Genomic DNA, 13,788 nt, shown 5'->3' on the forward strand with positions numbered 1-13,788 from the left:
AAATAATAGTTTAGATGACAACAAATAAATCAAATATTCTCAACAGCTTGTAAAATAATTCTACTCATGCTATTAAAAAGTCTTTGTACTTTTCATTTCAAATTAATATAACCACAAATTCAGTAAAAAGTTGGATACTTTGAGTAACTTTGGAAGAGACTATTTCATGTGTCTTTGGTAAAATGTACTTTTCATTAACCTTAGGCTCTCAGATCATGCTAGACGCTGATAGCTCACAAAAGATTTGGCACACTCATATTTGTCATTTTACATCTGTGTCAATAAAGTGGATTTTTCTCGATAAGAAAAAATTATTTCGTTTTCAGACAAATTAAATGAGCCTAGATCAATGAATTGCCATGCAAGTGTCAGCATTGCTGAAATGTTGGACACATCTGTATGCTCACGAGAGAGAAGTGTTTTCTCCCTGCTTTGTTGAACAATTATGTTAATGGACAAACAGGTGAAAAGCACATTTTCAGTACAAAAATATTAGAAATACACAAAATGCTTTAAAAAATAGGCCTTCATCCTGTAAAGTGACCCAAGCCAGGGAAGCTAATGAGCCGACCCGTGGACCAAATTCTGTGATGATTCCTGGTCACATGCCACCTGAAGAAGAGAAGGGGAGGAAAGCAGAAAATGGAGACTTGGGAGTAAACACAATCAGAAATGGCAACCAATATTGCCAAAAAAATAAAAAAGGAAGGAGAGAGAAAGCGAGAAAACAGGTGGAATGAATCAGCAATACTAGGGTCATCCAAGAGGGGAATCACCAACTGAAGCCTTGCCCTAGGTGCAGTCAGGACTGCATAGGAGGCAGGTATCTTATTGTGGCAGCTTGCAATGTCCATTTATTTGGGACAGTTAATTCAGTTTTTTGGGGGCTCTTCTCTGCGACAGTCTGCATCCCTACGTTCACCCCTTTTTTACAGTACTATAACGGATTTTGTACAAAGTATGCCTTGTGAGGGATCATTTGAAAACTCATAATTTGCTGATCATTATTCTCCTGGTAAAATATGCATGGCCACCCTGTATGTAAAGTTATAAGATTCGACTCTAACATTACTGAGACATGTTGCAACCTTAGAAAAGCAGGCACAAATCAATTCCTCAAAGACAAAATTCAACTTGATGCCTTATCCAGGTCAACAATATCAAATGAACCTTCACCTGATTAAGTGACCATTCATTAGCAGGAAAAAGGATGCGAGCAAGAAATTTATATTTTGGCAAAGAAACAGCTGGAAGTTCCCGACCCCCCAAGACCTTCTGCCTCCTGAACTTCAGCTGGAGCTGATTTTCATAGAAAAAGAGAGCTATAAGGAAGGGGGACAGATGCCCCAAGATAGCTCTCCCTTCATTTCTATTCACAGTATTGACAATACTTGAAGGACAAAGGAAGCATAACTGGACTGGGGAGAGATCCTGGCTGAAAGGATTTAGAATCATAGAATATCAGGGTTGGAAGGGACCTCAGGAGGGCATCTAGTCCAACTCCCTGCTCAAAGCAGGACCGATCCCCAATTAAATCATCCCAGCCAGGGCTTTGTCAAGCCTGACCTTAAAAACCTCTAAGGAAGGAGATTCCACCACCTTCCTAGGTAACGCATTCCAGTGTTTCACCACCCTCCTAGTGAAAAAGTTTTTCCTAATATCCAACCTAAATCTCCCCCACTGCAGCTTGAGACCATTACTCCTTGTCCTGTGATCCGCTACCACTGAGAATAGTCTAGATCCATCCTCTTTGGAACCACCTTTCAGGTAGTTGAAAGCAGTTATCAAATCTCCCCTCATTCTTCTCTTCTGTATTTCAGCCAGTAAGACTGCTAAACATGTGGTGAGATTTTTGTTTTGAAATCACTTAGCTTAAGTTGGATATTAATTGTGTTTTATCTTTTATTTTCTTGTAACCAACTCTTTTATGCCTCATTACTTGTAATCACTGAAAACCTATCTTTTTGTAGTTAATAAACTTGTTTTATTGTTTAATCTAAACCAGTGTGTTTGGATTGAAATGTTTGGGAAACTTCATTTAGAATAACAAGATTTGTGCATATCATTTTCTATTAATGAAATGACGGACTTTATATGAGCTTGTACTGTCCAGGAGGCTGCTGGGCAGTGCAAGATGCACATTTCTGGGAGATAGTCTGGGACTGGGAATTTGCTGGTGTTGCTCTGCAGTGTAATTCATGGGTGGCTGGCTACAACACTCATACAATATAGCTGGGAGTGATTTACATGCTGGAGGCTGTGTGAGCAGACCAGGAGTGGTTGCTCTCACAGTGAAGCAGTGTAAAAGACACTCCAGGTTGGAGAATTGAGGGGACACAGCTGTCCATCAGTCCAGATTGTACCCTGAGGAATGTCACACTCTCCCCTTGTCTTTTTTCTTTTCTTTAATTAGGCTGCCCCCATCATCTGCTTCCCATTTTTATTCCTCACCCCCATTCTTTGTACCAATGGAGCGCAGACTCCTCCTGTTGGTGGGCAGCTTACCCACTGTGGCTCTTGCCCTTACATACAGCGTGTATATTTCTGGCTGTGAATCTAGGGAGGTGGCGTTATCTTTTAAATTTAGGCAACATCTTATTGCAGTTTTGTATAGTACTTGATGCCTTCGACAATCATTTTAAAACTGGTCAAACAAAATAGCAGAACACATAGCTTCATCGTGTGCTAAGATTCTGTTCACTTATTATGCAGCGTCAGTAACGTAGACAGAGCAAATGGATGATTATTTCTAATCAAAATGATGCAAATTGAGGTTGATGCCCCAGTAAACAAGTCTATTTAAATGCATTAATGAAGGCAGTTTGCCAAGCTAGGTTATAAACTTTATTTCAATCAGCAATTCTTGCTCAGCCAATTTGAATATTATCCAACTACAGGAAAAAAGTCCCATGCCCTGCTTATGTCATTTGTGAGCTACGCAGTAGTGTTATCTTATACACTACATCTTGTTGGTTTTTCGTTTTCAACTGAAAACATCAATAAGAAGAGTTTGGTTTTTCTTTTCTTTTGAAGATTTCAGTGACTACACAAATGAAAATAGTTTCTTGTTGGATTTACATTTTCAGTGGTAAAATGTCTCCTTTCTTCATCAGAAGCATGAAGTTTTGGGAAGAAAATTTAGATTGACTTATGTGAAATTGAGAAATGACTTTAGAGATGAATTTCCAGTGAAGGCAAAGGGAAATGTTTTCCTTATGAAAAACAGCGTACTGAGGGTCAGCCATGAGTGCTCCCAGTCCATTCATCCTTCCAGATGAGATGACGGCAACTAAAAAGGTGACCTTCATAGAAAGGTGAGACACAGAACATGTGGTCAGTGGTGGATGGCATCAACAGATATAGGCAGCTCTTGAACATCCCATCAAAAATAACCTCTGGATGGTGGATGGGGTTGAGTAGTTGTGGTTGTCACAGGGATAGCTGTATATCTAGGTTTGTATGCTCTGGTGTTTGCACAGTGGTTGAAATGAGCTCTGGTGGTAGAACAGCTAGGGAGGTGGTCATGGCTTGTACATCTGTTTATGGTGGTGTGTCTTTGGAGCCAGGGTAACAATGCCAAGGGAGCAGAGAGTTATTCCAAAGTTTTTCAATGAGCGCAGAGACTCGTCAGTCTGCTTGATAAATAAACTTATCAAAACTTGTCTAATATATTTTGAACCTCCCTGGGGAACCCTGTGGAATGCAGTGAAAACTCACGCCTCATGACTGTATCTGTGGCTCTCCTTCTGGATGCAGTGTCAGCTGCATCGACTTCAGCTTGAAGGGATATTTTGGCCACCAGTGGGAAACTAGGTTATACTAACTGTACTAAGACTAAAAACTCTAACTATACTCAATAGTGTGTGTGTGTTCATTAAGAAGCAAGAAGCACAGAGAAATCTGTGGACACAGAGGATTCCAACTCCAGCCATGCGGCAGTAAGAAGAAACTGGAGAGGCATCGGTTTACAATACACCTTATGCCCTTGGTTTGTAGCATGAGGAAAGCAACTGCACAGGCACGGATGAACAGACATTACTTGCTAGAAATCTACAGTCTCAGGTGGATGGTTCGCATGCACATTCACATGTCAAATACATAAAGGGACTAGCACTCAAACGAGAACTTTAAGATAAAAGCAAAACTACCATCATAATATTTTTTTCTTGAATGCTTATTTGATAATGATCTAGGTGCTTAGCCCTGTGGCAGTGCAAGGAAGGCTTAAAGCTGGCATAAGTGACTAAATGAATGAGGATTCATTAGGTGTAGGAGAATCCCCAGCATAGGGGGCTTGGAAAAGAAAGCTTGTCTGGAAATTACTGCATTCTAGTGACCTCTACCTGTCAAAAAGACCCTTTGAAAACCATTACAGGAAGTCAAATTCGATCATCAGGCAAAATCAGCACCTAGAAGCCTCTGAATCAAAGGAAGCACAAAAGCCTGAGTAAAGCAACTTTCTCTCCAACTCCCTTAGCCCTGGTCTACACTAGGACTTTAGGTCGAATTTAGCAGCGTTAAATCGATGTAAACCTGCACCCATCCACACGATGAAGCCCTTTATTTCGACTTAAATGGCTCTTAAAATCGATTTCCTTACTCCATCCCTGACAAGTGGATTAGCACTTAAATCGGCCTTGCCAGCTCGAATTTGGGGTACTGTGGACACAATTCGATGGTATTGGCCTACGGGAGCTATCCCAGAGTGCTCCATTGTGACCGCTCTGGACAGCACTCTCAACTCAGATGCACTGGCCAGGTAGACAGGAAAAGAACCGCGAACTTTTGAATCTCATTTCCTGTTTGGCCAGCATGGCAAGCTGCAGGTGACCATGCAGAGCTCATCAGCAGAAGTGACCATGATGGAGTCCCAGAATTGCAAAAGAGCTCCAGCATGGACCGAACGGGAGGTACGGGATCTGATCGCTGTTTGGGGAGAGGAATCCGTGCTATCAGAATCCGTTCCAGTTTTCGAAATGCCAAAACCTTTTTCAAGATCTCCCAGAGCATGAAGGACAGAAGCCATAACAGGGACCCGAAGCAGTGCCGCGTGAAACTTAAGGAGCTGAGGCAAGCCTACCAGAAAACCAGAGAGGCGAACGGCCGCTCCGGGTCAGAGCCCCAAACATGCCGCTTCTATGATGAGCTGCATGCCATTTTAGGGAGTTCAGCCACCACTACCCCAGCCGTGTTATTTGACTGCTTCAATGGAGATGGAGGCAACACAGAAGCAGGTTTTGGGGACGAAGAAGAAGAAGATGATGATGATGAGATTGTAGATAGCTCACAGCAAGCAAGCGGAGAAACCGGTTTTCCCGACAGCCAGGAACTGTTTCTCACCCTGGACCTGGAGCCAGTACCCCCTGAACCCACCCAAGGCTGCTTCCTGGACCCAGCAGGTGGAGAAGGGACCTCCGGTGAGTGTACCTTTTAAAATACTATACATGGTTTAAAAGCAAGCATGTGAAAGGATTACTTTGCCCTGGCATTCGTGGCTCTCCTGGATGTACTCCCAAAGCCTTTGCAAAAGGTTTCTGGGGAGGGCAGCCTTATTGCGTCCTTCATGGTAGGACACTTTACCACTCCAGGCCAGTATTGCGTACTCAGGAATCATTGTACAACAAAGCATTGCAGTGTATGTTTGCTGGCGTTCAAACAACATCCGTTCTTTATCTCTCTGTGTTATCCTCAGGAGAGTGAGATATAATTCATGGTCACCTGGTTGAAATAGAGAGCTTTTCTTCAGGGGACACTCAGAGGAGCCCGTTTCTGCTGGGCTGTTTGCCTGTGGCTAAACAGAAATGTTCCCCGCTGTTAGCCACGGGGAGGGGGGAGGTTTGAGGGGGTAGCCACGCGGTGGGGGAGGCAAAATGCGACCTTGTAACGAAAGCACATGTGCTATGTATGTAATGTTAACAGCAAGGTTTACCCTGAAAGAGTGTAGCCACTGTTTTATAAAATGTGTCTTTTTAAATTCCGCTGTCCCTTTTTTTTTCTCCACCAGCTGCATGTGTTTCAATGACCACAGGATCTTCTCCTTCCCAGAGGCTAGTGAAGATTAGAAAGAAAAAAAAACGCACTCGAGATGTTCTCCGAGCTCATGCTGTCCTCCCGCACTGACAGAGCACAGACGAATACGTGGAGGCAAATAATGTCAGAGTGCAGGAAAGCACAAAATGACCGGGAGGAGAGGTGGTGGGCTGAAGAGAGTAAGTGGCGGGCTGAAGACAGGGCTGAAGCTCAAATGTGGTGGCAGCATGATGAGAGGAGGCAGGATTCAATGCTGAGGCTGCTGGAGGACCAAACCAGTATGCTCCAGTGTATGGTTGAGCTGCAGCAAAGGCAGCTGGAACACAGACTGTCACTACAGCCCCTGTGTAACCAACTGTCCTCCTCCCCAAGTTCCATAGCCTCCACACCCAGACGCCAAAGAATGCGGTGGGGGGGGCCACCGGCCAACCAGCCACTCCGCCACAGAGGATTGCCCAAAAAAAGAAGGCTGGCATTCAATAAATTTTAAAGTTGTAAACTTTTAAAGTGCTGCGTGACATTTTCCTTCCCTCCTCCACCACCCCTCCTGGGCTACCTTGGTAGTCATCCCCCTATTTGTGTGATGAATGAATAAAGAATGCATGAATGTGAAGCAACAATGACTTTATTGCCTCTGCAAGTGGTGATCGAAGGGAGGAGGGGAGGGTGGTTAGCTTACAGGGAAGTAGAGTGAACCAAGGGGCGGGGGGTTTCATCAAGGAGAAACAAACAGAACTTTCACACTGTAGCCTGGCCAGTCATGAAACTGGTTTTCAAAGCTTCTCTGATGCGTACCGCGCCCTCCTGTGCTCTTCTAACCACCCTGGTGTCTGGCTGCGCGTAACCAGCAGCCAGGCGATTTGCCTCAACCTCCCACCCCGCCATAAACGTCTCCCCCTTCCTCTCACAGATATTGTGGAGCACACAGCAAGCAGTAATAACAGTTTAATAACAGTAATAACATGCTCAAATAAATTGGTTAGTCTCTAAGGTGCCACAAGTACTCCTTTTCTTTTTGCGAATACAGACTAACACGGCTGTTACTCTGAAACGTGGGAATATTGGTTTCGCTGAGGTCTAAGCGAGTCAGTAAACTGCGCCAGCGCGCCTTTAAACGTCCAAATGCACATTCTACCACCATTCTGCACTTGCTCAGCCTGTAGTTGAACAGCTCCTGTCTACTGTCCAGGCTGCCTGTGTACGGCTTTATGAGCCATGGCATTAAGGGGTAGGCTGGGTCCCCAAGGATACGTATAGGCATTTCAACATCCCCAACAGTTATTTTCTGGTCTGGGAATAAAGTCCCTTCCTGCAGCTTTTGAAACAGACCAGAGTTCCTGAAGATGCGAGCGTCATGTACCTTTCCCGGCCATCCCATGTTGATGTTGGTGAAACGTCCCTTGTGATCCACCAGAGCTTGCAGCACTATTGAAAAGTACCCCTTGCGGTTTATGTATTCGGCGGCTTGGTGCTCCGGTGCCAAGATAGGGATATGGGTTCCGTCTATGGGCCCACCACAGTTAGGGAATCCCATTGCAGCAAAGCCATCTGCTATGACCTGCACATTTCCCAGGGTCACTACCCTTGATATCAGCAGATCTTTGATTGCGTGGGCTACTTGCATCACAGCAGCCCCAACAGTAGATTTCCCCACTCCAAATTGATTCCCAACTGACCGGTAGCTGTCTGGCGTTGCAAGCTTCCACAGGGCTATCACCACTCGCTTCTCAACTGTGAGGGCTGCTCTCATCTTGGTATTCATGTGCTTCAGGGCAGGGGAAAGCAAGTCACCAAGTTCCATGAAAGTGCCCTTACGCATGCGAAAGTTTCGCAGCCACTGGGAATCGTCCCAGACCTGCAACACTATGCGGTCCCACCAGTCTGTGCTTGTTTCCCGAGCCCAGAATCAGCGTTCCACAGCATGAACCTGCCCCATTAGCACCATGATGCATGTATTGGCAGGGCCCGTGCTTTCAGAGAAATCTGTGTCCATGTCCTGATCACTCACGTGACCGCGCTGACATCGCCTCCTCGTCCGGTATCGCTTTGCCAGGTTCTGGTGCTGCATATACTGCTAGATAATGCGTATGGTGTTGAATGTGCTCCTAATTGCCAAAGTGAATTGAGCAGCCTCCATGCTTGCCTTGGTATGGCGTCCGCACAGAAAAAAGGCGCGGAACGATTGTCTGCCGTTGCTCTGACGGAGGGAGGGGCGACTGACAACACGGCTTACAGGGTTGGCTTCAGGGAGCTAAAATCAACAAAGGGGGTGGCTTTACATCAAGGAGTATTTCAGGCAGGACTTCACGGAGGGTTCCAATAAGAAATGGTGCACCTAAGTTATTGTTCTTATTGGAACAAGGAGGTTAGTCTGGCCTCTGATTGATACATGGCTAGATTTACCTCGCTGCACCTTCCCTGTGAGTGACTGCAGTGTGACATAGAGGAATGAGTCCCCTAGATGGGGGAGGAGGCAAATGAGTACAAAACAAATCTGGTCTATTTCTTGTTTTGATCCACTCCACCTATCTTTTACATCTTTGGCTGGCAGCAGATGGTGCAGAAGGACTGCATGACATCCACATCTCATGGCTGCTCGGCAGAAGATGGTGCAATAGGACTGCTAGCAATCCATATTGCCTGCCTGCTCACCATAAGACGATTCAATAGGACTGACTGCAGGACTGAAGAGAATGACCTGGTCAAGTCACTCCAAATTTAGTCCCTGCGCCCATGTCTGCCCAGGTGCTCGTGGCCGACGTGGCCAGGAGCACCTCGGACATGACGATGACAGCTACCAGTCGTACTGTACCGTCTGGTGCCACAAGGCAAGGGGTTGCTGCTACTGTGTAGCAATGCAGTACCACATCTGCCAGCACCCAGGAGACATACGGTGACGGTTACCTGAGCGGGCTCCATGCTTGCCGTGGTATGGCATCTGCACAGGTAACTCAGGAAAAAAGGCGCGAAACGATTGTCTGCCCTTGCTTTCACGGAGGGAGGGAGGGAACGGGGGCCTGACGATATGTACCCAGAACCACCCGCGACAATGTTTTAGCCCCATCAGGCATTGGGATCTCAACCCAGAATTCCAATGGGCAGCGGAGACTGTGGGAACTGTGGGATAGCTACCCACAGTGCAACGCTCCGGAAGTCGACTCTAGCCTTGGTACTGTGGAAGCACTCCGCCGAGTTAATGCACTTAATGCACTTAGAGCATTTTCTGTGGGGACACATACTCTCGAATATCTAAAACCGATTTCTAAAAAACCGACTTCTATAAATTCGACCTTATTCCGTAGTGTAGACATACCCTTAGTCTTACATGAACTGCAGCTTACCCAGACCTAAAAGTCAGAGCGTAAGACTCAATTTCAATATAAACAAAAAATGTAACAGAATTGTCTGTTGTATTCAATCCAGACAGAGGTCTAACAGAGAACTCAACATTACTACAAAGCTGTGAAACACTGTAATATTTAGCTTGAATCTAGTTTAAAAATATATCACTTTAAGCTATTTATGACTGACTTCTCAGATATTTAGAATTAAGCAGTAAAGAATTATATGGCATATGCTTCCTAAATTACACACAGGCACACACCGTAGGAATACACTGAGGGCAGGTAACGATTTTTAACAGTCCTAGACATTGCAAAACAAACCCACCGCCCCACAGATGTTTTTAATAGCACATATTACAGACAATACTAAACAGATTAAAGCCAGGTTTGTTTTAGATGGATTTTTGTTAACCCTGCAAAATCAAAAGGTTACATGATAAAAAAAATATGGTACCAAGAGAATCTTGGTGCTTACCTGCATTACCTTCTGTTGAATCTCCTCTAGCTGTGTGCGCTTGCTACGTTGTCTACAAACTTCCTGGTAACGCGTATACTGTTCTCGGAGTGAATCTAATAGCTTCATGACCTGTGGCTGAGCAAGCAGCTCATCGTCCATGGGAGACCATGAGACCCCTCCATCTGAACCATTAAACCGACGCTGCTGTAACTCTGATAATAGCTCATGACCTTTAAAGATAAATAGAGCAATACAATCATAATTAATAACCACAGATGCAGTGAAAATCATTAGGAAGCAGAAATTAGTTTTTAAGGTTACCAGACATTATATTCTTACATCTAATGAACTGAAGTATACTGGTACATTTAATGATGTTTCTTTGTAGACAACAGGCAAAATACTGTCCGTCAATGGGACTGTACTGGCTGCAAATTAGGACAGAATCTGGCCCAGTATATTTTAGGGGAAGGGGAACAACAAAAAAGTATGCACACACAAAGCGAATAGTATGTAAAATCTAAACTGAAGTAAGATTCCTTCTCAAATTCATGGTAGTTTCCAACAGATTTTCAAAATGTGTTTCAGGGTCCCTTTATTGACTCCAAGAAGTTCTATTTTGGGAGTAACTGATCTAAAACACTTTAAGGTCTTTGAATAACTTAACTGAGAGTAAATCAGACCTTCAATTCTACTGGTTCTAATAAACTAAACTCAATTATAAAAAGTTTTCTTCTATTTATATGCCTTGTTAGTGGCTTTGAAAATGTGGAGAGAGAGTATTTAAGTAGTAGATATAGGAAAAGGAAGTTAAGGGGACTTTTTCACCAAAATCACCATCTGAAAGCAAACCGTCTTCCTTAAATTTGACCAATATTCTAAAAGATAACCAATTTATATTTTCTAGTAGTTTTCAAGCATGAAAATTCTTTGACTTCCTATAGCCCAACGTACAACTAACATCGAGAAGGCTTACCTCCATAAATAAACTATTCCGTTTCTTTAAATCATTAAATTTTATTAAGAAAAATATATACACTGATTGCAACGTGGATTTAAATAATAAAAAGAAATAATTGCTAAGCACAATTTTGACCCTCTCATTTCTACAATACAGGCTGGCTCACTCCAAGCCACTGTGTACACACACAAAAAAGCATTCACACTTCCACTTCCTCTCCATCCTCATTTTTAGATATAATGGATGAGCTGAAAGCACCGATGAATTCAGCTATAACTGAGGTTCTCTGTATTTCTTCTCTTTCTGTCACCTTTGGTGATTTTATAATATTTAATGAAAAATATTCATACAAAAGCACAGTTCTGAATCCAAAACATTTTTACCAGGAGTCTTCCTTACAGCTTCTTAGCCTATTCCTTTGCTTAACCAGGCCCAGTCTATGAGAATCTTAGGCCTGGTCTACACTAAAAAGTTAGCTTGAAGGAAGCAGCCTTAAGTCGACCTGTTAACATATGTGTCTACACTACCAGGTCCTGTAATGTAGACTTTTGTAATCCACCTCTGTGAGAAGCGTAGCACTTAATTTGATTTTCATGGGTCAACTGCAAGTTAGTGCAGACTCAGCGTTGTGTAATTCAACTTATAGGGACTCCAGATGGTGTCCCACAATGCTCATCTGTGACCATGCTGGAGATCATTTTCAGTTCTGCTGCATGGCAGCTAGGTACACAGGAAACAGCCCCTCCCCTTCTAAAGCCCTGGGAATTTTTGATTTCCCATTTCTTGTTTAATCAACACTGGGAGCATGGCAGCTTGAGCACAGCTGATCATTGAGGCTACACACCCCAAATGCGCTCCAGCGTGGTCTGCACAGGAAGTGATGGATCTCATCGCTGTGTGGGGAGAAGTTTGTGCAGGCAGAGTTCCGATCAAGCAGAAGAAACACTGACATCTATGCAAAGATTGTTCATGGAATGGGGGAGAAGGGCTACACGAGGGGGACACAGCAGTGCTGTGTGAAAATAAAAGAACTTCGCCAAGCGTACCAGAAGGCAAGGGAGGCGAACAGTCGTTCTGGTGCTGAACCCCACGCATGCCGGTTCCACAATGGGCTGCATGCAATTCTCAGGGGTGACCCTACCAGCACCCCCACAAGCAACGTGGGCACCTCACAGGTGTGAGAGTCTAGGGACAATGAAGACGATATGGTGGATGAAGAATAGGAGGAGGAGGAGAATGGGAGACAGGTGAGTGGTGGATCCATTCTCCCCAAGAGTCAGGAAATATTTTTAACCCTGGAGCCCTGTGGGTCGCAGGACATCATGGTGGCCGACCATGATGCCGGGGAAGGCACCTCTGGTGAGTATACAGTTACAATCAAAGTCCGGTTAAACTTTAGCAGGCACACACATTCGGTGGTTGGCATGTTTACTGTGAAGAAAAAAGCGAGGTGCTGTGGTTCTCGGCTTACAAGAGGCCGCTCCAGCTATGCAGAGGGTGGTCCCTGGAAAAGACAGTTTATGTGGACTTGGATAGCCCGGGAATCCTCCATGGATATCTCTAGGCAACTTTCATGGAGGTACTCTGTTTGCAGAAGGTTTCTGGGCAGGGCAGTCTTATTTCTTCCACCATGGTAGGACACTTTCCCATGCAAGTCCTGAATTAATTCTGTTGGCATCATTGTGGTACACAGCATAGCAGCATAAGGACCGGGTCTATACTCAGACGCATGCAACATCTCTTTCCTTTCCGCCTCTATTACCCTCTGTCAAGGTTCCTCCCCCACTCTGAACTCTAGGGTACAGATGTGGGGACCTGCATGAAAAAACCTCCTAAGCTTATCTTTACCAGCTTAGGTCAAAACTTCCCCAAGGTACAAAATATTCCCCCCGTTGTCCTTGGACTGGCCGCTACCACCACCAAACTAATACTGGTTACTGAGGAAGAGCTGTTTGGACGCGTCTTTCCCCCCCAAATACTTCCCAAAACCCTGCACCCCACTTCCTGGACAAGGTTTGGTAAAAAGCCTCACCAATCTGCCTAGGTGACTACAGACCCAGACCCTTGGATCTTAAGAACAATGAACAATCCTCCCAACACTTGCACCCCCCCTTTCCTGGGAAATGTTGGATAAAAAGCCTCACCAATTTGCATAGGTGACCACAGACCCAAACCCTTGGATCTGAGAACAATGAAAAAGCATTCAGTTTTCTTACAAGAAGACTTTTAATAAAAGATAGAAGTAAATAGAAATAAAGAAATCCCCCCTGTAAAATCAGGATGGTAGATATCTTACAGGGTAATTAGATTCAAAAACATAGAGAACCCCTCTAGGCAAAACCTTAAGTTACAAAAAAGATACACAGACAGAAATAGTTATTCTATTCAGCACAATTCTTTTCTCAGCCATTTAAAGAAATCATAATCTAACACATACCTAGCTAGATTACTTACTAAAAGTTCTAAGACTCCATTCCTGGTCTATCCCCGACAAAGAAGACTACAGACAGACACACAGACCCTTTGTTTCTCTCCCTCCTCCCAGCTTTTGAAAGTATCTTGTCTCCTCATTGGTCATTTTGGTCAGGTGCCAGCGAGGTTACCTTTAGCTTCTTAACCCTTTACAGGTGAGAGGAGCTTTCCCCTGGCCAGGAGGGATTTCAAAGGGGTTTACCCTTCCCTTTATATTTATGACACCCTCAGAAGACTGATATCACATAGGGTTGCCTAGGGGAAACGGGGGAAGTTCTCATTAAAAGTGCTCTTATGGGGGGGGGGGAGGAGAGGGCATGTAGACCCACCCAACCCCCCACATTCCGGATTGCCAAACCACATGGCCGCTAATGTGCCTTTACTGTGCTTGGCACGCATCGGCAAGTAGTTTAAAGTGGCTGATAGGGGACTGGGACCCCACATGAGAGATTCCGCAATTTGGGAGTGAAAACTTTCCCTCCTACCCCATTCGTAAACAGTTTCCCCGTGGTGCAATGGGGAAG

The 13,788-nt window shown here is 44.5% G+C and overlaps 1 protein-coding gene across 7 annotated transcripts in view; it reads right to left on the reverse strand.

Moving 5' to 3' along the window:
- Positions 1-13,788, reverse strand: part of SESTD1 (SEC14 and spectrin domain containing 1) — a 124,932-nt gene that overhangs the window by 18,543 nt on the left and 92,601 nt on the right. For 6 of the 7 annotated variants that reach the window (XM_073306035.1, XM_073306036.2, XM_073306038.2 and 3 more), the window contains one exon: positions 9,850-10,061. In XM_073306035.1, coding sequence (XP_073162136.1) covers positions 9,850-10,061 — 212 coding nt within the window. The remainder of the gene's footprint in view (positions 1-9,849; positions 10,062-13,788) is intronic. The other variant, XM_073306040.2, reaches the window with a different exon arrangement.

Source organism: Lepidochelys kempii, chromosome 11 (assembly GCF_965140285.1).
Source record: "Lepidochelys kempii isolate rLepKem1 chromosome 11, rLepKem1.hap1, whole genome shotgun sequence".
In the NCBI taxonomy this organism is placed as follows: Eukaryota; Metazoa; Chordata; order Testudines; family Cheloniidae; genus Lepidochelys; species Lepidochelys kempii.